The sequence below is a fragment of the Thalassophryne amazonica genome, chromosome 6 (genome assembly GCF_902500255.1).
Source record: "Thalassophryne amazonica chromosome 6, fThaAma1.1, whole genome shotgun sequence".
Lineage (NCBI taxonomy): Eukaryota > Metazoa > Chordata > Actinopteri > Batrachoidiformes > Batrachoididae > Thalassophryne > Thalassophryne amazonica.
In genome coordinates this window covers 122112622-122136221 of record NC_047108.1, presented here as the reverse complement: position 1 = coordinate 122136221, position 23600 = coordinate 122112622, and the positions used below count along the sequence as shown (strand labels likewise).

The 23600-nt window shown below is 40.2% G+C and overlaps 1 protein-coding gene across 1 annotated transcript in view; it reads right to left on the bottom strand.

The window, feature by feature from the left end:
* Positions 1-23600, bottom strand: part of ctnnbl1 (catenin, beta like 1) — a 193300-nt gene that overhangs the window by 110520 nt on the left and 59180 nt on the right. Inside the window, exons 7-11 of the mRNA XM_034173303.1 lie at positions 19794-19885; positions 19609-19681; positions 13471-13529; positions 12931-13079; positions 4493-4674 (exon numbers count right to left, since the gene is read on the bottom strand). Coding sequence (XP_034029194.1) covers positions 4493-4674; positions 12931-13079; positions 13471-13529; positions 19609-19681; positions 19794-19885 — 555 coding nt within the window. The remainder of the gene's footprint in view (positions 1-4492; positions 4675-12930; positions 13080-13470; positions 13530-19608; positions 19682-19793; positions 19886-23600) is intronic.

Genomic DNA, 23600 nt, shown 5'->3' with positions numbered 1-23600 from the left:
ACTTCTGTCTTGACTCTTGCAGAGAAGAATAACCACAAGCCACAAAAGCTGGAGTTTTAAACCTAACCAGACCCCTCGTGGGTACCCACAAGAGTCCTGATCAGGACTCTTCAACACAGAGCCCTACAGGTGCCCACAACTGCAGAGAGAAAGGCTAAAGAACAACAACTTGTCCGGAAAGCCCTCACAGTATGTGGGTACCCACAACGGTCCCTGGACAAAGGGCAGAAGTCCCAGAGAACAAAGAGACCAGATAGACAGGAGACGGAGACAAGAAGAAGAGGAGTAGGGGAAAAACTGCCCTGTCATTAGGAGAGTGCTAACTAGAGCACAATAGTTGCTAATTAGAGCTATTGTTTAGTCACTAGCCTATAGCAGTCTGCCTCTCGGTGGGAGGGGTCTGGTTAGGTTTAAAACTCCAGCTTTTGTGGCTTCTGGTTATTCTTCTCTACAAGAGTCAAGACAGAAGTCAGACCACCAGAGCAAGAATTTTAGATGAGGAAGCTTCTGCGATTTGAAGTGAAACGTCCTCGCGTCAAGCAACCCAGTCCAGTCGAAGATTCAAGCTTCTCTACAATGTGGAAAAAGTGCAGTGCGGTGAATACTCTCTGGATGCACTGTAATTATTTAATGTTGATGGTATGATGTCAAAATGGCACAAGGGTCATAAGTGCCAGCTCAATTCTCCAGAGGGCCACGGAACACTGGACACAGCACCCACATCTTGGACGTTTCTATGCTGACGGTCTACAAGGTTTAATTTGCTAACATGGATGAATGAATGCAAACCGGCACGTAAGGTCTAGCCCTGAAGCAAACATGGCACTTGTAGTGTGTTTCAGGCCTTTGTGGCCACCAGGACCCTACGATTAGCAACAAGTCATACAAACAAAAGGTCTACTTTACATGTACCTGCTGGAACAAGCTCAGACATGTCCCACTGTGCCAACATTCCAACTGAAACTAATATACAAAAGAATAATTTCAATTTATTAGGTTAAAACAAAACGGGACATTTATTCGTCTTTAGCTCTATCTATCAGAACCTAAAATTTCAGAGCAGTGCGCTTGGTTTCAGCGTGGAAAACTCCCGATCTAAACCTCACCCCTGCCACATTTCTCCATTTAATGTGGAGTCGAGTCAGGCGGGGCATTCGGCATAAAACTTGTGCCAATTCAACATGCAGATCTACCTCACATCTGCTGTGGCGACCATGACTGACAACAAGAGAGCAGCCGAAGGGACTTACTGTATTCATTAGTTTTTATGGACACAGAAATTTTTCAGACCCACTCACTCACCAGCTAACTCCAGTATTCTCATGCATTCCCTGCTAATCACAGGGACTTTATTGCAAAATACCCCATTTCACAGGAAGAAGTCTTATGTGTTTAAATTCTACAGCTTTTATTTTAGCCTGTCTCTTAAGTGTGTGTGTGTGTGCCTTGCCAGAGGATTAAATGCACAGGAGGAGAAGGTTTCAGTGTTACAATGGGTTATCTGTCCCTCCCCTCACTGTGAGAGGAGGTCAAGAGGTTAATTTATCCAGCTTCTGTGTGAGACGGGACACAATAGGAGACAATTTGTTCTCCACTGCAGGACTGGAAAACCTACTTGATGTATCAAGCTTAATTATTTCTGACTGACTGACTGACTGACTGACACACACGAGCTCCTCTTTATTTTGTTCTCTTCATTTATCACATGTTCAATCCCATCTCTCTCTAGCTGGCTCTTATTTGCACTTCCTACCTCTCACTCAGAGACAAGAGATGTTCAAGAGTGCAGGCAGCAAAAATCAATCAAGACGGGATTGATAGTGAAAACTGACAGACTGAAGAGGCAGCAAACCACGATATATGAGCAGATTAGGATTTAGGGTGTCAGAGGGACAAATGGGGCGACACGTCACAAAAGATGCTGGTAGAAGAACATGCATCAAACATGCAATCACGGAGTATTATCTTTAGAAATATGTAGAGGTTTTGTTTTGTGAATTCGAAGCTCATAAAATGTGAAAGGCAGTGGCTAATATTTTATTATAATATTCATGTTCATACTGTAACTATTTAATAATTTTATACAACATGTCATTCTGTTATGATAAAATATGGATAAAATCGGAACATACCAAATGCTAAATCACTGACACTTTTTCCCCCAGTTAAATGCTAAACTATTCCTATTCTGAGCTCCATACTCAGTGCCAAAAAAGAACACTGTTGTGGTATATATTTGTAACGCCAAAGCAATGATACGTGCAGAACATGGTTTTGGATATTTTAACTTCCAAAGATCTCGTGTTAGAAAAGTAAGTGTACATATATCAGAGGCCAGCGGGTGGTGCTGTGCATAAGTTAAATAAAACTCACTCTTCAAGGCAATAAAGATGCTCTATCAACAGAAGCTGGAACCTGTGGGTGTTAGCCTTGTGTTCAGGTCACCTGTCTCTTTTCCCGGGGACAGTAAGTATGAGACTGAGCTTGGCAAAGTGATGCAGGTTACACATACAAAAAAACAAAACCAAAAAAAACATGCTTACTGAAAATTAAATGTACACAATTTTTAAGGTTCTGCTATAACTTACAAAGCTAGCATGTTGCCTGTGGGGATCCAGGGGTTCTAGATTGGGTAGTGTTTATAAAATAGGTATGTGACATTTTTCAAGGGTGCTAATAAATTATGCAAAGTTTCTATAATAATTTTAAATGAAAGTGCAGGAAATTAAAATGAGAAATTTTGGGAATTATTGTATTTATTATTTGGCACATTTAGTTGATGACATGTTTTACAACTGGCAAAGTTGAGATGTTTCCTTTGTTCAGAGCTTGTCTGGTTACCAGGGACTGATTAATGGTGATATCAACGTCCATTGTTCACTGTTGTTACATAATATCCACAATTTCTCCAAAAATATTAGTCCTATCAACTTTCCATTTTCGCAGCATTCATCCAAATGTCAAATATTAGCTATCCCCAGTTTCTCTGTGATCGAAGTTGCACACAAGCACACATGTACACAGAGGCCACTTGGCTTCTAATATATAGATGATTATTTACTGCCCCCTGTTGGAATAGCGTGCGAGTCCATTATTTAATTATCAACGTCCATTGTTCAGTGTTCGAATGTAAAATCCCTAATTTCTACAAAATATTAATCCTATCAACTTCTCATTTTCATGGCGTTCATCCTCGACCCAAAATACATAAGCATATCAAACGGCAAATGCCAGCTCTCCCCAGTAAACATATTTTAAAAGTATCTGTACGTTTTTAAGAACAGACCCTGGGTCTGTAATCAACGTAAAGAAATTATCATAAAACACCCTCAAAGACAATGGCCGCTCTGAAGGACCGATAAGAGAATAGTTAAGTAAAAAGGCCATTGATGTCGGTGGATTGAATCATTTCTTAACGATTCTCGAAAAGAACCGGTTCTTGATACCTGAAGCCCCCTCAGTTCTCGATACCCGAGAACCGGGGGCTTCACAGTCTGAAAGGTTTCAGAAATACTAAAGTTTGTTCTGTTCGCAGATGATGATGATCATGATCACACTAATTCATTGTTCATTAACTCTACCAGATCTGTCTGCTAAAATTTCCAGATCTGGTCGAATTTCAAACAACTCAGTTAATTTATAAAGCCAGAAACAAATGACAACCAGAAAACTTACAAAAACTCAGAGAGAGAGGGTAGGTATAATTACATGGAAAACTTAAATTTTAAAACCTTAAGTGTTCGAACAACCATGAAAAGAATGTGCATTTTAGTCAGTGGTGTGAAGGTCTGGCACAAACTCAGCAAAGAGCTGAAACAAAGTCCAGGCATGAGTCTGTTGAAGACAAGACTCAAACTGGTTATTATTAATAGGTACAGTGATGAGGAGGGGAGATGAACGGTACAGATATTCAAACAAGATATTGTGATGTGTATATGTGTGTATGAGTGTATGGTGTATAAGGGTGAGAATGAGCACCTACAGGATGCATCTGCAGTTCGGCCTGCACATAGAGGACTGTTACAGAGGAAAAGTCATTATTCAGTGACATTATGTGCTAAGGGTTTGATTTTCCAAACTTACAAAAGCTCTCTGTGTTCATCTCAGCAATTTATAGACAAGCTTCTTGGTTTCTGTGCCAATCCGATTCACACTCTCGCTCTGGTGTTTTTTCACATGATGATGATTCCACTTGGGACATGCATTGTTTCCAAACAACAAACAAAAGACTGTGATAACGTTCAGCCTATTTTAAGGAAAATTTAAAATATATGGCGCAATTCAGCAATATGCCACAATAAAGCTACCCTCCAACGACAGTGTCCTTAATTTGCAGCCGCCATTGCGTTGACATTAAAAAGCTTTTACTGTGAAGCACAACAGGAAAAATATCTTCTCAGTAGGAGCTTTACACATTTCACTTGTTCATGGTTGTAGAAGGGAAAAAGAAAAAACATGTATACATATGCTGCTGTTCTGATTTAAAATGTACCTTCATGATCCTTCTCTGATGCACCAGTTTTCTTCATTTTCTTGGGTGTTTTCATGAAGAGTGGAAAGATTGTTCGCAAGCCCAGGATGTCCACAAACTTATGGCAGTTATCTGACCCCTCTGGTCCAATCATCCCATGGTCCAGGACTTTCAGAGCACTGGCTCGGGACATTTTCTTTTCTCTGAATCAGAAACATTTAAACAAAACCAAAGTCAAGTTCAAAATACTGCAATTTTAAAGAAATAAAGAACATACTCTGAACACTACATTTAAAGCTCCAGTGTCCAGCCTTAGACCTCCTACAAAGGGATGAGTGCAGTTAAAAAACAGTTGCATTACACTTTTAGACATCAAATTTACATTCAGTTATTGGCAGACTTCAACAAATTTACAAGAAGTCATTATTTTTACAGCTGATGGACACATGAACATTTACAAGTCACTGAATATGTCCAGGACTTATTTCAAACACAGTATGTCAATGCAGAGTCAATATGGTAAATCAATCTAGAGTAGGTAGCTCTCACAAACTGACAGCACAAAACGAAAACCCATGACAACTCTGACAGTTACAGGCTTCTGTGGATATGACTGGACAAACTCTCTTAATTTATGCCATTCAGTACGTTAACTGTCTGTCAATCCCTGGACATTTGACGGTATCTGTTTTAGAAAGGATTTGACAAAGATCCCTCCTTGCACCAAGGTTTAAGATAGCGGCAGTCATGGAATGAGAAAGTGGGCCGCAAACACTAAGTATAAAGGGACAGAGAGGTCTCTAAATCCTAATTACTTTTATTTGAAGTGACTGATTGTTAATTAATCTAGAGTGTTATTGTGTTAATGTGGAGAACCACTTGATTCACATCATTGTCAATTAACAGTCTCAGAAGAAGAGGGCTCACTCAGCACGCTTTATGACAAGCATCCCATTAAACCTATAGCTCACTGGATGATCTCAACAACTCATGACGGAAGCCACTAAAACACCCACAATTCCGAAGGCGTTATAGGCTTCTCTGAATGAGACAGCTAAAATAATAAAAAGAATAGTAGAGCTTGTCTGTTGCAGCACAAGTCACAACTTCATAGTGGAGTTGTGCAGAGAAGTATCTTAGTACAAGAAGCTGCTGCCCAAGTCGCGTCCTTGTAGAAAACTAATTAAAATCTCTTCTTTTTAAGAAAATCCTTCTCTGATCCACTGTTTGTTTTGCTGCTGTTTTGTTTGTTGTTTCACTGTAGTGCGGCACCAAACAAAAGTTGCATTATGCACACTTTCGTCAATCACAGCCACAGAAGCCAATATGGCCTCAAGAATGAATGAATGAATTTATTTCGGCACACACAGACTCAAAAATAGCAAAAAAAGCTAACAATTTAACAATGTACCCATGTGCCCGAAAGGGTGTAGGCAGAAACAAAAGCTTATAAACACTCACCCCTTTAACCATAAAAAATAAAGATGTATACATACGTGGTCTATTAGAAAAGAAACCAACCTTTTTATTTTTTCAAAAACTATATGGATTTGAATCACGTGCGATTACATCAAACAAGCTTGAACCCTCGTGGGCATGCGTGAGTTTTTTCACGCCTGTCGGTTGCGTCATTCGCCTGTGGGCAGGCTTTGAGTGAGGAGTGGTCCACCCCTCCCGTCTATTTTTTTCATTGTTTATGAATGGCTCAGAGACTGCCGCTTTGCTTGATCAAAAGAAACTGTAAGGCAACTGTTCAGAAACTGTAAGGCACATCCGAGTGGACACCATTCGAGAAATTCAGACGGTTTTCGGTGAAAATTTTAAGGGCTGATGAGAGATTATGGAGGGTTACTGTCGCTTTAAGGACAACCCACGGAGCCAGAGGGCGCGCCGCGCTCCGAGCCGCCGTCATCAGCCTGTTTCGAGCTGAAAACTTCCAAATTTAAGCCTCTGTTGACCCAGGACGTCGTGAGAGAACAGAGAATTTTCAGAAGAGCTTGGGATCAGCAGTAACACTCCATAATCTCTCATCAGCCCTTAAAATTTTCACTGAAAACCAGCTGAATTTCTCGAATGGTGTCCACTCAGATGTGCCTTACAGTTTCTGAAAAAATTTTGATCAAGCAAAGCGGCAGTCTCTGAGCCATTCCTAAACAATGAAAAAATAGACGGGAGGGGTGGACCACTCCTCACTCAAAGCCTGCCCACAGGCGAATGATGCAACCGACAGGCGTGAAAAAACTCTCGCATGCCCACAAGGGTTCAAGCTTGTCTGATGTAATCGCACGATTCAAATCCATATAGTTTTTGAAAAAAATAATAAGGTCGGATACTTTTCTAATAGACCTCGTATGTATATATAAATATACATATACCCATGATAACAAATACAACGCATAAATTAATCAGTGAGCTATAATTTCAAAACAACCATACAAACAACAGTACAGAATGCACAAACCCAAACAAAATCGATATCAAGGGAGCTTTGATGGCTTCCTTCACTAGTATATTTCCTGCATAGTCACTCAGCTTTTGAAAATTGCCTAATCTACCATAAAGGACCATACTGATTGTATTTCTGAATGAAGGATGTAAATGACGTCCCAGACTCAGTGAAGTCTCATACTCGGTGACTTGGAAATGTTCATGTATCCATCCCCTAACTTATATAAACAAAACTGGCTGTGATTTTCTGTGTGCCAAATTGTGTCTTTATCACCAGCATTCCTTTAAATGTATGCTTGTCAAACAAAACAGAGTGACACACAAACTGATAGGCCAGCCTCTCTCAAGCTCCAAACATCTCACTTATTTCCCCTCGCAAAAATGCCACATAGTGTGAAAGCTTCAACAATTAATTTTCAACAATATGGACAGACATGACAGATACACAAAACAGCATACATTTTGAAGACCATGTTCATTTGCAAACATTTGCAAGAACATTATAGTTAACATAAGCTTTTTCCAAACATCATGTCTACTATTTGAGAGTTTAAATGAGATGAAAAGCAACTCTTGTATATAATTTGATTCTTAAAACATATTTTGCATTATACCTATTTTGGTATCACAGATCCAAGAATAAAAGAATGCAATTAAAATCTGCTTATCTGTATAAACACAAATAGTAACAATAAGCTCATTTCTTTTTCCATCCTTCATGCATGACAAGAGGGACTGACCCTGACATCGGTGTCTGAGTGTGTCTGTGTGAATGGGAGGCGTAATTGTAAAGTGCTTTGAGCTTCTGATGCAGATGGAAAAGCACGAGATAAGTGCAGTCCATTTACCATTTACCTCCTCTCTCTATGCTCTCAACCACAATACGATACGCCTCCTCTGAGGAAATGTAGCTGTCTGTCACAGTGTCACTTCCTTTAATCCCACCAATGACAGATGACAGTTTATCTCAGAGGAGGGAACCATCGTTCAGGCAGTTGAGTCTGGGGCCTGAGACAGACGCATTATAAGTGATGGACAGCTGCAAAGACCAGGGGGAGCCACACAGTGTACTTTATGAAGGAAAACTAGGCAATTCAGTCGGTCGACAGTCAACTAAATGCTGCCTGTTGAAGTGGCGAACGAGGCAGCGTGGCTACAAAATGAATTGAGGGTCAAAGTGACGCCAGCAGCAGCACATTTATGATGAGAGTCCAATTCCAAATGAGAATGAAGACGAGTCCTGGCTGATAAGTTTATTAACCTGTGCTGACATTATCATCTTATATATTGCCCACACTGACCAAATGTCCCAGCGACGTGATCAGAAAATGGAAACAGTCCAGTCGGGGGAATATTCATCTGTGCACAGAATTAATCAAGAAACAATATATGAAACATAAGTTTGATGTGGCTTAGTCAAGAATCTGATGTGCAGGGTATGTGGGATGTAAGGATGACTTTTGTCCTTTTCTTCTAAATTTGAATTACAAAGGTTGTACTGCATCTTCATTAGCACACATTCTTAAAGACTGACCTTTCAAAATATTAAATTGATAATTAAAGGTCTTTTTAAAAATTGAAACGGTTTGGCCCATACGTTTGTTGCTCCAACTCTGCATTATTTAGTCTTGCATTAGAAAAGCAAGAGAATAGAGAATAAAAACTCAGCCACATGGGGTGTGCAGCCAGTACATTCTGAGTGCCGGTCCCAAGCCCGGATAAATGAGGAGGGTTGCGTCAGGAAGGGCATCCGGCGTAGAACAAGCCAACCCAACTATGCAGACTCAGAATCGAATTCCCATACCGGATCGGTCGCGGCCCGGGTTAACAACGTCCGCCACCGGTGCTATTGCCCAACAGGGTGCCGGTGGAAATTGGGCTACTGCTGGGCAAAGACGATGAAGAAGAGGAGGAAAACGTTGCCACGAACAGTGGGAGAAGAAGAAAACTAGAAGGGTGGAAATGAGAGTGGGGACTTTGAATGTTGGTAGTATGACTGGTAAAGGGAGAGAGCTGGCTGATATGATGGAGAGGAGAAAGGTAGACATATTGTGTGTGCAAGAGACCAAGTGGAAGGGAAGTAAGAGCAGGAGCATCGGCGGTGGGTACAAGTTGTTGTACCATGGTGAGGACAGGAAGAGAAATGGTGTTGGGGTCATTTTAAAGGAAGAGTATGTTAAAAGTGTGCTGGAGGTTAAGCGAGTGTCTGACAGGGTGATGAGTGTGAAGTTGGAAATTGAAGGGGTGATGATGAATATCATCAGTGCATATGCCCCACAGGTAGGTTGTGAGATGAAGGAGAAAGAAGATTTCTGGAGTGTGTTAGATGAGGTGGTGGATAGTGTGCCCAAGCATGAAAGAGTGGTGATAGGAGCAGACTTCAATGGGCATGTTGGTGAAGGGAACAGAGGTGATGAGAAAGTAATGGGTAGATATGGTGTCAAGGATAGGAATGGGGAAGGACAGATGGTAGTTGAGTTTGCAAAAAGGATGGAAATGGCTGTGGTGAATACCTACTTTAAGAAAAGGGAGGAGCACAGGGTAACATATAAGAGTGGAGGAAGGTGCACACAGGTGGACTACATTCTTTATAGGAGATGCAAGCTAAAAGAAATCACAGACTGTAAGGTGGTAGCAGGAGAGAGTGTCACTAGACAGCATAGGATGGTTGTTTGTAGGATGACTTTAGAAGTAAAGAAGAAGAAGAGTGAGAGCTCAACAAAGGATCAGATGGTGGAAGCTGAAGGAGGAAGACTGTTGTGTGAAATTTAGCGAGCAGGTGAGAGAAGCACTAGTTGGAGGGGAAGCAATTTTGGACAACTGGAAAAGTACTGCAGATGTGGTGAGGGAGACAGCTAGGGCAGTACTGGGTATGACATCTGGACAGTGGAAGGAAGACAAGGAGACTTGGTGGTGGAATGAAGAAGTCCAGGAAAGCATAAGGAGAAAGAGGTTGGCGAAAACGTTTTGGGATAGTCGGAGAGATGAAGAAAGTAGACAGGAGTACAAGGAGATGCGGCGTAAGGCGAGAAGAGAAGTGGCAAAAGCAAAGGAAAAGGCATATTGCGAGCTGTACAAGAAGTTGAATAGTAAGGAAGGAGAAAAGGACTTGTATCGATTGGCCAGACAAAGGGACAGAGCTGGAAAGGATGTGCAGCAGGTTAGGGTGGTAAAAGATGCACATGCTGACAAGTGAGGAGTGTGTGCTGAGGAGGTTGAGAGAATATTTTGAAGAGTTAATGAATAAAGAAAATGAGCGAGAGAAAAGGCTGGATGATGTGGTGAGAGTAAATCAGGAAGTAAAAGAGATTAGCAAGGAAGAAGTGAGGGCTGTTATGAAGAGGATGAAGAGTGGAAAGGCAGTTGGTCAAGATGACTTTCCAATGGAGGCATGGAAATGTCTAGGAGAGATGGCAGTAGAGTTTCTAACCAGATTGTTTAATAAAATCTTGGAAAGTGAGAGGATGCCTGAGGAGTGGAGACGAAGTGTGCTGGTTCCTATTTTCAAGAACAAGGGTGATGTGCAGAGCTGCAGTAACTACAGAGGCATAAAGCTGATCAGCCACAGCATGAAGTTATGGGAAAGAGTAGTAGAAGCTAGGCTTAGAAAACAGGTGAAGATCTGTGAGCAGCAATATGGTTTCATGCCGAGAAAGAGCACTACAGATGCAATGTTTGCTCTGAGAATACTGTTGGAAAAGTACAGAGGACAGAAAGAGTTACATTGTGTGTTTGTGGATTTAGAAAAAGCTTATGATAGGGTGCCAAGAGAAGAGTTGTGGCATTGTATGAGGAAGTCTGGAGTGGCAGAGAAGTATGTTAGGGTAGTGCAGGACATGTACAAGAATAGTGTGACAGCGGTGAGATGCGCAGTCGGAATGACAGACTCATTCAAGGTGGAGGTGGGATTACACCAAGGATCAGCTCTGAGTCCTTTCTTGTTTGCAGTGGTGATGGACAGGTTGACAGATGAGATCAGACAGGAGTCCCCATGGACTATGATGTTTGCAGATGACATTGTGATCTGTAGTGAGAGTAGAGAGCAAGTTGAGTCTAGTCTGGAGAAGTGGAGATATGCTTTGGAGAGAAGGGGAATGAAAGTCAGTAGAAGCAAGACTGAGTACATGTGTGTGAATGAGAGGGAGCCCAGTGGAATAGTGCAGTTACAAGGAGCAGAAGTGGCGAAAGTAGATGAGTTTAAATATTTGGGGTCAACTGTTCAAAGTAATGGAGAGTGTGGAACATATCAGAAGGACAGCTCAGGTGGGACGGTTTGGAGACAAAATCAGAGAGGCGAGATTGAGATGGTTTGGACATGTGCAGAGGAGGGACCCAGGGTATATAGGGAGAAGGATGCTGAGGATGGAGCCACCAGGCAGGAGGAGAAGAGGGAGACCAAAGAGGAGGTTCATGGATGTGCTGAGAGAGGACATGCAGGTGGTTGGTGTGACAGAGGAAGATACAGAGGACAGGGTGAGATGGAAATGATTGATCTGATGTGGCGACACCTAACGGGAACAGCCGAAAGACAAAGAAGAAGAAGAATTAGAAAAGTGTTTTCTCCTGATTTACATTATATCTTTTACTGAATATGTGTTGTGTGATGTACCTTGAAACTTTTATGTGCATCATTGTATTTAAAGCTACAGTGTGCAGGATTTAGTGTCACTTAGTGGTGAGGTTGCATGTAGCATTATGCTCTTGCTGGTCACAATTTAGTTTTCAGATTTTTGCTTCTTTGGCAATGTGGATCCAAATTGTGCTGAAAAATGCAAAAAGGCATTGTAAGTTTGTCCCTTTTGGGCTACTGTATCAATAATGTCCTGCCACAGCGTGGTCTCAATGAGGGAGCCTGCTCCCATGAAGAAATAAGGGTCTCATTCTAAGCTGATGAAAACACACTGATCACCAATAAACATACCTAAATCCTACACACTGAAGCTTTAATAACTTTCATACTATGACCTCATATTAAAAAATGCTAAAATCTTACATGTAAAATTATTATTTTTTTCACATTTATTTGAGCATCATTCTCAGAGTCTCCTCTTGATTGGCTCTTTCTCCTGCTCGTGTTTTTCCTCCAAAGTCCATGAGGACCATTTAACAGAAAAGTGCTTTTGCATTTCAATAATGAGATATTGATCCAAGCTTTAAATCTGTGCCCAGTAATGCAATTATCAGCACAGAGGGACAAAAGCTGTGAAGTTTCATAAAAGCAGGTAAGATGTTGTGTTCCATCTCCTTAAGCTGATAGTTTTATTTTGCTGGAGTGGAAAGAGAGTTGAAAGATGAGTACACTGTGTCATAAATACTCCCAGCTAAAAACCGGCAAACAAAATGAGCTGAGAGGTCCACATTGTATATCAAAAAAGATGTTGCTTTGGTCAACATCCTTATAAACAAAATAATAAATAAAAATATGACCATAGCACTGCTGTGTTTAATGCCATCTAGCATAAACTGTTCGATGTCTTCTGTAGCACAGTTATGTTGTTTAAAACTGTTAAGTTCTACACAAAGAACAGTAACACTGTGACTCTGCAATTAACTACATACATTTCAGATATTCCCCATAGCTGACACATCAATCCAAGGCTGGCAAATATGTAAATAGCTACATTCATTTCGGTTTATTCACGCATGATTAATGCTTACATTGCACACACTGCATCTGCACTGCAGTATTACTAGACTATTGAGTTTAAAAAGAATTGAATGTGCTTTTGTTCTTCGAGTCACATCTGCAACATATCAACTGGTCTCCTCTGGACAGAAAAACACAAACCAAAAGAATGTGCCATGAGCATCCGTGATATACCGGTTGGTTTAAATGGGAAATAGGAGCAAAACTGAATCTGACTGGTTGTTATAAACTAATAAGTCAAAAAGTAACAAGTTTAATACATCTGTCTGGGTTAAGATAAAGAATCAACTGTAACATACAGCTATAATAAATGTAAGGTCCCTAAAAAAAAATGCTTGTCACCTCTAACACTGTGACGCCTCACCTGAGCATGAGGTTCATCAGCTGAAGCCCTTCCCCTTTGAGGAAGCGGTCCCGATTGGCTGGCAACATGAGGCAGGAACAGAGTGCGTCAAAAAGGTTTTCCATCATCTCCTGCTCCTCAGCGGTGGCCGGGTTGTGACGTTTAAACACCTAAGAGGGAAAGCAGAGGCGAGAGCACTTAGCTTTTAGCGATAAGGCACTTATCGCTAAAAGGCACTTATCGCTTTTTTAATATGGATAAGATTCTTCACATAAAAAAGCATGATGAAAGTGTTAAATATATATCATTTTATTTCCATTTCTACAATGATATGGTTGTTTTTGAATGTGCGTAATAAAAGATATGGTGATGGTTAAAAGACACTAGTAAATACAAGGCAGACTGCTCATATTAAATATTTAAAGATTAATCACATGAACAATGTCAAAAATTAAGTACTTGCCCAACGCCAAATAAATTAACACCTGAAGACCACCATATTTATGTTCATTTTTTAAAAATCATCCATATAAACCTGTGTATAATCACTATGGGACCTACAGATAGTTGCTGCAGTAACACATCAATGCCTTCCATCTCTCCCAATAGTTCTCTAGTATCTGTGAATGAAAGAAAGACAAAGAGGAAAAATGAAAGCATGTTGACATTTCTTTTTTGCACTTTTATTTTTGTTCATTTGGCGGTATGGCCAAATGAACCCCCCTGTGAATCTGGTCTACTTGAGGTTTCTTCCTGCAATTAAAGGCACCCACTTTCACATTTTATGCTTTAGATTTGTGACTTTCTTTGGAATAGTCAACTTTTAGAAGGAATAAGAACATTTTATTTTTTTGAACAGCCTTATATCAACAGGGATGAAACATTCTTCTGATTTACAGAGGCACAGTTTTTTCCATATAAAATCCTTCAAAATGCCACTTTATATTAAATTTGACAGCAAGCATCACAGTCATATTAGGTTTGAGCTCCATGATGTTAGACTTACAGTAGTGTTCAGAATAATACAGTAGAAATGCTATGTGACTAAAAAGATTAATCCAGGTTTTGAGTATATTTCTTATTGTTACATGGGAAACAAGGTATCAGTAGATTCTCACAAATCCAACAAGACCAAGCATTCATGATATGCACACTCTTAAGGCGATGAAATTGGGCTATTAGTAAAAAAAAAAAAAAAAAAAAAAAAAAGTAGAAAAGGGGGTGTTCACAGTAATAGTGTGGCATTCAGTCAGTGAGTTCATCAATTTTGTGGAACAAACAGGTGTGAATCAGGTGTCCCCTATTTAAGGATGAAGCCAGCACCTGCTGAACATGCTTTTCTCTTTGAAAGCCTGAGGAAAATGGGACATTCAAGACATTGTTCAGAAGAACAGCGTAGTTTGATTAAAAAGTTGATTGGAGAGGGGAAAACATACGCAGGTGCAAAAAATTATAGGCTGTTCATCTACAATGATCTCCAATGCTTTAAAATGGACAAAAAAAAAAAAGACGCATGGAAGAAAACAGAAAACAACCATCAAAATGGATAGAAGAATAACCAGAATGGCACAGGCTCACCCATTGATCAGCTCCAGGATGATCAAAGACAGTCTGGAGTTACCTGTAAGTGCTGTGACAGTTAGAAGATGCCTGTGTGAAGCTAATTTATTTGTAAGAATGCCCCACAAAGTCCCTCTGTTAAATAAAAGACGTGCAGAAGAGGTTACAATTTGCCAAAGAACACATCAACTGGCCTAAAGAGAAATGGAGGAATATTTTGTGGACTGATGAGAGCAAAATTGTTCTTTTTGGGTCCAAGGGCCGCAGACAGTTTGTGAGACGACCCCCAAACTCTGAATTCAAGCCACAGTTCACAGTGAAGACAGTGAAGCATGGTGGTGCAAGCATCATGATATGGGCATGTTTCTCCTACTATGGTGTTGGGCCTATATATCTCATACCAGGTATCATGGATCAGTTTGGATATGTCAAAATACTTGAAGAGGTCATGTTGCCTTATGCTGAAGAGGACGTGCCCTTGAAATGGGTGTTTCAACAAGACAATGACCCCAAGCACACTAGTAAACCAGCAAAATCTTGGTTCCAAACCAACAAAATTAATGCCTCGAAGATGTGAAGAAATCATGAAAAACTAAATACTAGTTTAGTGATTCATAGGATTGCTAAAAAAAGCAGTTTAGACATAATAGTTTTGAGTTTGTAGTGTCAACAGCAGATGCTACAATTATTGTGAACACCCCCTTTTCTACTTTTTTTTTTTTTTTTTTTTTTTTTAACTAATAGCCCAATTTCATAGCCTTAATAGTGTGCATATCATGAATGCTTGGTCTTGTTGGATTTGTGAGAATCTACTGAATCTACTGGTACCTTATTTCCCATGTAACTAGGGATGGGTATCGAGAACCGGTTCCTTTTGTGTATCGTTAAGAAATGATTCGATCCACCGACATCAATAACCTTTTTACTTAATTCCCTTATCGGTCCTTCAGAGTGGCCGTTGTTTTTGGGGGTGTTTGTCAGGAAAATTATAATTACTCTACATTGATTACATACCCTTCAGCGGGTTTGTAATCAACTTTTCTGCAGCGTGGCTTTGCTTTGAACCTTAAACCAATCGAAGCAGTGATTCGCAGATCGAAGCAGTGCTTCGATCATTGCTTCGTTGGTTAATTTTTTCTTTCGCTTTCCCCCGCTAAAACCCTAAAGAGCATATGGCTGTGAACATTATGTACCTTTTCTATGTTAAACCGACCTGTTATGGTCTTCTGAAACAGTTGATAGATGTATTTTATAACTTAAAAACGGGACCGATGCTAAAACATTAGCATGTCTAAGGCATTTTCAATGTTAAAATTAGCATTAAGCAGTTGCAGCTGTCAAGCATGTGTTGTCGTAAAAGAGTCAAATGTATTATAAATTGTAAGATTTTTTTTTTATTTATTTGTTTATATGTTAATAATAGCAAGCACAACAATAATAGTAATAATAACTAATCTAATGATTATATGCAATTTTAGAGAAAGAGACAAAAAGAACCTGAATAAAAACACAACAGAAAAAATAAAACCAACTAACAATGTACATATATAAATACATACATACATACATACATACAGAAATAAATAAGTGTTTCCTGTGAATACCTAGCGACTCTTACACCTCCATTTCATCCCTGTTTAATTTAAGTTTAATGACAGTTTGTTTAGGTCAAACCATATTTTCAATGTGTTAATTTCTTCAGTGATTTCCTCCAGAACTATCTGTCAAGCTAGAAAACTGCTGAAAAGAGCAGACTACTACTGGAATGAATCTGAATAAGGACAGTTGGGTTTTTTTTCTCACTAAATGGATGCTGCACTCACTGCAGTTTATTGTCTGGAATAGTCCCAGATTGCATTTCAGAGCTTCTAGAATTCAAACATTTTCGTACACATGGTGTTGTGGGGTAATTTTGGGTTTCAGCTTCTTTTGTTTTTCACCACGTTCATCCCTGAATAAGTGAAATTGTGAGTCACGTTTGTGCGGATTAAAGTTACTAACTGGGACTCTTGTCTTGTTGCGAGAAAGAAACGAGAATCGTCCTCCATTCTGTTCACACAGCTCCAAACTCTGCACGGCTCTCTGCCGAGTCAAGTTAGAACGATAGAATCCAGTCAGAATTAATAACTTCAAAGCGAAACACCGTTTTGTTTATTTTTACTTATGTCCAGAGTTCAAGGATACAGTGACCAATTTCATATTTATTTACTATAAGACTCAATGAAATACATAGAAAACCTGTAAAGCATACTTTTAGTACAAAATTCACAAGAGGTACCGATAAGGGAATCGATAAGGAATCGGATCGATAAGCAGAATCGATAATGGCATCGATAGATAAAATCTTATCAATACCCATCCCTACATGTAACAATAAGAAATATACTCACAACCTGGATTAATCTTTTTAGTCACATAGTACTACTATTATTCTGAACACTACTGTATAAATAATGCCAGACACCCCCACTTACCCTGCCCCCCCACTCCCACAAAGTTCAGACTGAAAGGTACTGTACATCTGCATGTCTGCATGGCCCCATTCCACTATATTTATTTGACAGTCAACAGGTTTGCCCATTTGTCTATTTGACTCCTTTACTTCTTACAGAAGTATTTTTCCTTTTGTTTTATTGTTTTTTTATGCACTAATTACTTCTTTCATAAGTTTTTTTGTTGCCGTTTTCTTTTTCCTTTTCTCTTATTGTTGTTTATGCACCAATGACACCAGATCAAATTCCTTGTATGTAAGAACTTACTTGGCAATAAATTTGATTCTGACTTTGTTTCTACTGTTATTCTATCTCTGTGACATTATTCTTCTCCATGTGTTACTATTATTCCCCATATTATCTGTGTAATTCTCCCCCATGGTAAATATTTTCTGACACTTTCAACGATTCTTCCATGTTCGTTTCATATAGTTTGATTTCCTGTTTCTGGCATTCCTGTTTCACGTGTTTCCGCACTTCTGCATTTGATGATTGGCAGCCTATCTAACCAGTGTTAGAGTGTTTCCTCTTCACCAGATTACCCAGGTTCCTCCTGCTTTCTTGCATTATTATTACCAGTGCTTTACCAGTGTTTTTGACTTCCTGTTACAGATCTTTGCTGCCATCTGTTTCTGGTTTTGTCTGCTGTTTTGAATTTTATCATCTGGTTTCATGACTTGGTTTTTCACCCATTGACTGTTTTTCTGCTTCCTCTGTTGCCTGTTGAACTGATCACTTGTATGTCTGACCTCTTCTTGTTAACCCTCTGGGGTCCAAGGGCATTTTTTGGACAGTTCAATCGCCTGGCATAAATGTTTTATTATGGCTGTTAACAGCTCTCCCTGCATCCCACAATCAAGTTTTATGTTTCTTTTTTTGGACAACCTGTTGTTTCATAATATATATGCTTTTGTTGTGTTTTATACGTGTAATAAAGGTTTATAATCAAAATAAAGTAAAAAGTAAAGCGAAAAATAATTTTCCACACACATATATTCAAAACACAGCAAAGCATAATAAACAACTGTTTTGACACTTTATAAAGGCATTGAGGTCTTGTGTGAAAGACTGTACAACAAAAAGGTTCAAACAATAAACACAAATGCACATTTTGAACAATATATACAAAATGGTCTATGCATTTATGCTCCAGTCTGAGGAGCGGCCCCTCTCCCTCACCTCATTGATATGGTAAACAGTGCTTTATGCCAGAGGGAGAGAGCCACAGAGTAATCCAGTAACATTCAAATGCAAACTAGTGGAGCAATCCTGATAGTTACACACTCTTTGTTTGAGCATGTGAGATTGTCATGCGAGGCTCTCCGTCTGCTTTCACTTTCGCTGTGCGTAATGGCGCAGGGCGCATTGGAGGAGTTAGGGGGCTATTCAAACGGGCCAACTAGTAAGATATCACTCCTGAAAACAATCTTTGGTTCATCACGTGAGGTAAATCTGCCCTGCGATTGAATTTTGGAAAACCATGTGACGGTGAACCAATTCCGATTGGACACTCACATTGCGCACATCATCACACAGCTTCTATGAGGAGTACAAAGATGGCCAACGGTGGATCGAAAGTCTGCGGAGTTAACTTTTCAGCAAAAAAAAAAAAAAAAAAAAAAGTAAGTTTCTATCTCACATTAAAAAGTTATTTATAATTTAGTAAAGCTTGGTCCCAGCCGTCGTATACGACGGCGTCGGCACCAGAGGGTTAAAGATCAAGCCTGTTGTCAGCTAATTTGAACAGCGCATTTTTGTGGGCAATAAACCTGCTTTTACATTCCAACATTTGGTTCTTACCGTTGGAGTCTTTTGCCAAACTTTTACAAAGGAAAGCAATAATTACTTTTAAATTAACTTTGAAGATTGTTCTTCAACTGTCATTTTTCACACTGTATTATATGATTTGATAGATTCGTACTGCAAGAAGTTATTATTCTAACAAACATTTTTCATCACAGTGTGTTCCATTTTTGTTGGGGGAAAAATAAGGCTGTCATGGAAAGATTTTATTCTGAAGTTAGTGAAAGAGGGAAAGTGTGTAGGCAGAAGTGAAGAGGAGGAGAATGAGTGCAAAAACAAGACAACTCCTACTGAATATCAATATGGCTTGTAGCATTAATGAGCACCTGTCCAAGGACTTGAGAATCCTGTGGCAATCTGAGGCTTAACAGGGTTTACTGAGGCAGAGAAAGGAAGGAATAAATGGCACAAATGTGGAGACAAGACAAGAAAGGAAGACAAGGAGCAAGGAAAGCAGTCTAAAAGACCTCAGGAAAAGACAGGGAAACATGCAAAGGAGACAAATGAAATCACAAAAAGTAATAAGAAAAAAGAAGAAAAAGGATAAAAAATAAGGCGTAAAGGACAGAGGAAGCAAAAGGAAACAAATGAAGAATCAGACAATGCCTGGAGGTGAATGAAATAGAGAAGATGGACAGACAAAAAGCAATGGTGAGGAAAAAAATGGAATGAAAAGGAGATACATAGCGAGAAAATGAAAGAATAAATAAAATGAAGAGATGAACAAGGACAAAAAGAAGTGAAAGAACAGTGAAGAAATGACAGGCTGGCAGCAATGTGGAAAACAGAGTAATATCATGAGGATGCGACAAACCATTTACTGAGGCAACTAAGGCACACTTACTGTCATTGTTTTGTAGCAAGATGGCCAGAATTTCACTGCAGTACAGCTTATTCGCGTCAAACGGCATCTTGGCCTGAGAGGAAACAGGGTTTGTGGCATGGGCCAAATTACTTTAGCACTGAAGGTGTTGCTGTAATAAAGCTAACCAAAGAAAATAAAACAAATACTCCAAGCAAAATTCTAACCTTGATTCTCTTGAGGAGCCACTGTATCAGCCCCTGCTGAGCGGCCTCAGTGCACAGACCGGGTCTGAATTCTGCCATGTTTTCTATGATGGCTGATGAAAGAGAGTGTACAATAGTCATCAGGTAACATAATGTGGCAGACACAGGGTGTGGAGCAGGTTCAGCAAAGTCTCCTGGGCTGCTTGTACAAATGAACTTCACGTTTGGTTCAAAGAATACAAAATTAGACATCCAACAGTTACATTTAATCGCAGCCTGTTACGCGCTATATACAGTGCATCCAGAAAATATTCACAGTGCTTCATTTTTTCGATATTTTGTTATATTACAGCCTTATTCCAAAATGGATGAAATTCTTTTATTCCCTCAAAATTCTACACACAATACCACATAATAGTAAGTCCCTTCGGCTGCTCCCTCGTCTTGTACTCGGGGTCGCTACAGCAAAACAGAGGTGGATCTGCATGTTGAAATGGCACGTTTTACGCCAGATGCCCTTCCTGACGCAACTCCACATTACATAGAGAAATGTTGCAGGGGTTTGAACTGGGAACCTTCTGCACTGAAACCATGTGCATTAACCACTTGGCCACCATCCCACAATACCCAAATGTTTTGGTTTATTTATATATATTTGCAAATTTATATAAAAAAGAGCAATCTCAGATTTCTGACGTCCACCAATCTGGATACGGATCACCTCTAAAATTCAGTGGAGTCTTCCATGCCCCAATATCGATCTGTGGTGCAAATGTGGTGAGAATCCATGAAGGAGTTCTGACATAATCCTTCAAAACCTATACAAAGTGTAATCTTGATCCAGAATCCGAGTCGGGATAACCTCCAAAATTCAATGGCGTCTTCCACGGCCTAATAGCTAACTGTGGTGAACCTTTTGTCAAAATCTGTACAGTAGTTCTGACATAATCCTGCCAACAGACAGAAAAAAATAATAAATGCTGATGATATTACATCCTTGGCAGATATAATAAAAAATAATTAAATAAGAAATCAGATGTACATAAGTATTCACAGCTTTTGCAATGAAGCTCAAATTGAGCTCAGGTGCATCCTTTTTCCATTGATCAATATTAAGATGTTTCTACATCTTAAATGGAGTCCACCTGGGGTAATTTCAGTTAATTGGACATGATTGGGAAAGACACACACCTGTCTGCATATAAGGTCCCACAGTTGACAGTGCATGTCGGAGCATAAACCAAGAATGAAGACAAAGGAATTGTCTGTAGACCCCCAAGACAGGACTGTCTCGAAGCACAAATCTGGGGAAGGGTACAGAAACATTTCTGCTACTTTGAAAGTCCCAATGAGCACAGTGACCTCCATCATGTGCAAATGGAAGAAGTTGGGATCCACCAGGATTCTTCCTAGAGCTGACCACCCATCTAAATTGAGAGACCGGAGAAGTACTTTAGTCAGGGAGGTGAACAAGAACCTGTTGGTCACTCTGTCAGAGCTCCAGCATTCCTCTGTGGAGAGAGGAGAACCTTCTAGAAGGACAACAGTCTCTGCAGCAATCCATCAATCAGGCCTGTATGGTAGAGTGGCCGGGCGGAAGTCACTCCTTAGTAAAAGGCACACGGCAGCCCACCTGGAGTTTGACAAAATACTCCTGAAGGACTCTCAGACCATGAGAAGCAAAATTCTCTGGTCTGATGAGAGAACAACTGACCACTTTGGTGTGAATGCCAGGTGTCATGTCTGTTGGAAACCAGGCACCATCTCTACAGTGAAGCATGGTAATAATAATAATAAAATTTATAACGCACTTACTTTGCATTTGGTGCACTGGATGTACATTTGGTACATCCGGTGCAGAGGAACTGAGCAGCTCCTCTGCACAAGACTGTAGTGGAGCTGAGCAGCTCCTTCAGTGACAGACTGAGGCACCCTCAGTGCAAGAAGGAACGATACCGCAGGTCATTCCTCCCTGCTGCTGTCAGACTGTACAATAACACTGTGAAATAACCACATGAAATAATATGTCCACAAATCATGTGCAATAACAACTCGTTTACAAATCCCAGCACTAATGTCAACTTATCACATCTAAATTCCACTTAACATATTGTAAATAAGATGCTATCTTTTTTTCCAATTCCAATCATGTTTATATATGCATATGTACTTATATATAGGTACGTACGTATATGTATATATTTTTTCAGATATTCTATTTCTACCTCATTTTCTTGTTTTATTGCATTGTTACAAGTATTATTATTGCTTATCCTTGCACACGCTGTTTGATGCACATTTTCCTCTACTCACACCCATCTTTTGTGTTTAAGAGCTGACGTAACATGTGAATTTCTCCACCGTGAGATCAATAAAGTCTTATCTTATCTTACAAGAAAATCTCAAAGTGCTACAGCATAAAAATGAACAGAAACACATTAAAATTACACATTAAAAGCCTTTCTAAAAAAAAAAATGTTTTAATCTGCTTTTTAAAAGCCTCCACAGACTGTAGCACTCTCAGATGTTGGGGCAGGGTGTTCCAGAGTCATGGGGCAGCTGCCTGAAAAGATCTGTCCCCCACGGTGTGAAGCTTGGTCCGAGGTTGGCAGAGACGATTTGAGTCAGTGGACCGGAGGTCTCAGGTGGTGGTTTGTGGAGTGAGGATCTTTGTCAGGTAGTCCGGGGCGCGGCCATAAAGGGACTGGGAGGTCAGCACGCAGATCTTTCAATCAATCCTCTGTTGGACAGGAAACCAATGGAGGGACTGAAGTATGGGGTGATGTGGTCATATTTGAGCCTCCTCATCAGGACCCAGGCAGCACAGTTCTGGATGTGCTGGAGCTTCTGCATGCTCCTGCCCGAGATCCCAACGAGGAGGGCATTACAGTACTCTAGCCTGGAGGAGACAAAGGCGCAGACCAGTCTTTCAGAATCATGGAAGAAGAGGGAGGGGGAGGAGCTTAGAAATGTTTCTAAGGTGGAGGAAAGATTTTACAGAGGTGGTGGATATGATGATCAAAGGAAAGGGTAGGGTCAAACCTGACCCCAAGGTTTGTTACAGAGGAGAAGGGGATGGAGTGGCATGAAAATGAGAGACCTGTAATGGGGGAAGAGTGGAGTTGATGTGGTGTGCCAACAAAGATGGCTTCTGTTTTGGTGCTGTTTAGCTGTAGGAAATTTCTTGTCATCCATGCCCTTATCACCTCCAGGCTGGCTCTAAGTGTAGACAGGTACATTTAGGGTGTACCTGAGCCAGTGCTGTTGGTCATGAGGCATGTATGTTATCGTCCTACCATCAGAGTGACACCTGTCCTCCCCTTTAAACTGGACTGTGCCAGCAGGCTAATGCTGCTTCACAATTTGTGAAGCGCCAAAAGGATAGTGGCAGCCTGTTAGAGCACACAGTGGACAATGGCCACCTAAGTTCCCTGAGGTGAAGCAGTGAAGCAATATGTGGTGGGTTTTTTTGTTTTACTTTTACTAATTTCACTTAGTGGTTGTTTTGATTTATCTTTATCTTTTATTTATATAGCGCCAAATCACAACAAACAGTTGCCCCAAGGCGCTTTATATTGTAAGGCAAGGCCATACAATAATTACGGAAAAACCCCAACGGTCAAAACGACCCCCTGTGAGCAAGCACTTGGCGACAGTGGGAAGGAAAAACTCCCTTTTAACAGGAGGAAACCTCCAGCAGAACCAGGCTCAGGTATTAAACAACAAGATTTAATTGTAGACAACAAGCATGTGTGTGTGTGTGTGTGTGTATAGCTAGCTAGCTAGCTAGACAACAAAAATATAAATGCAACACTTTTGGTTTTGCTC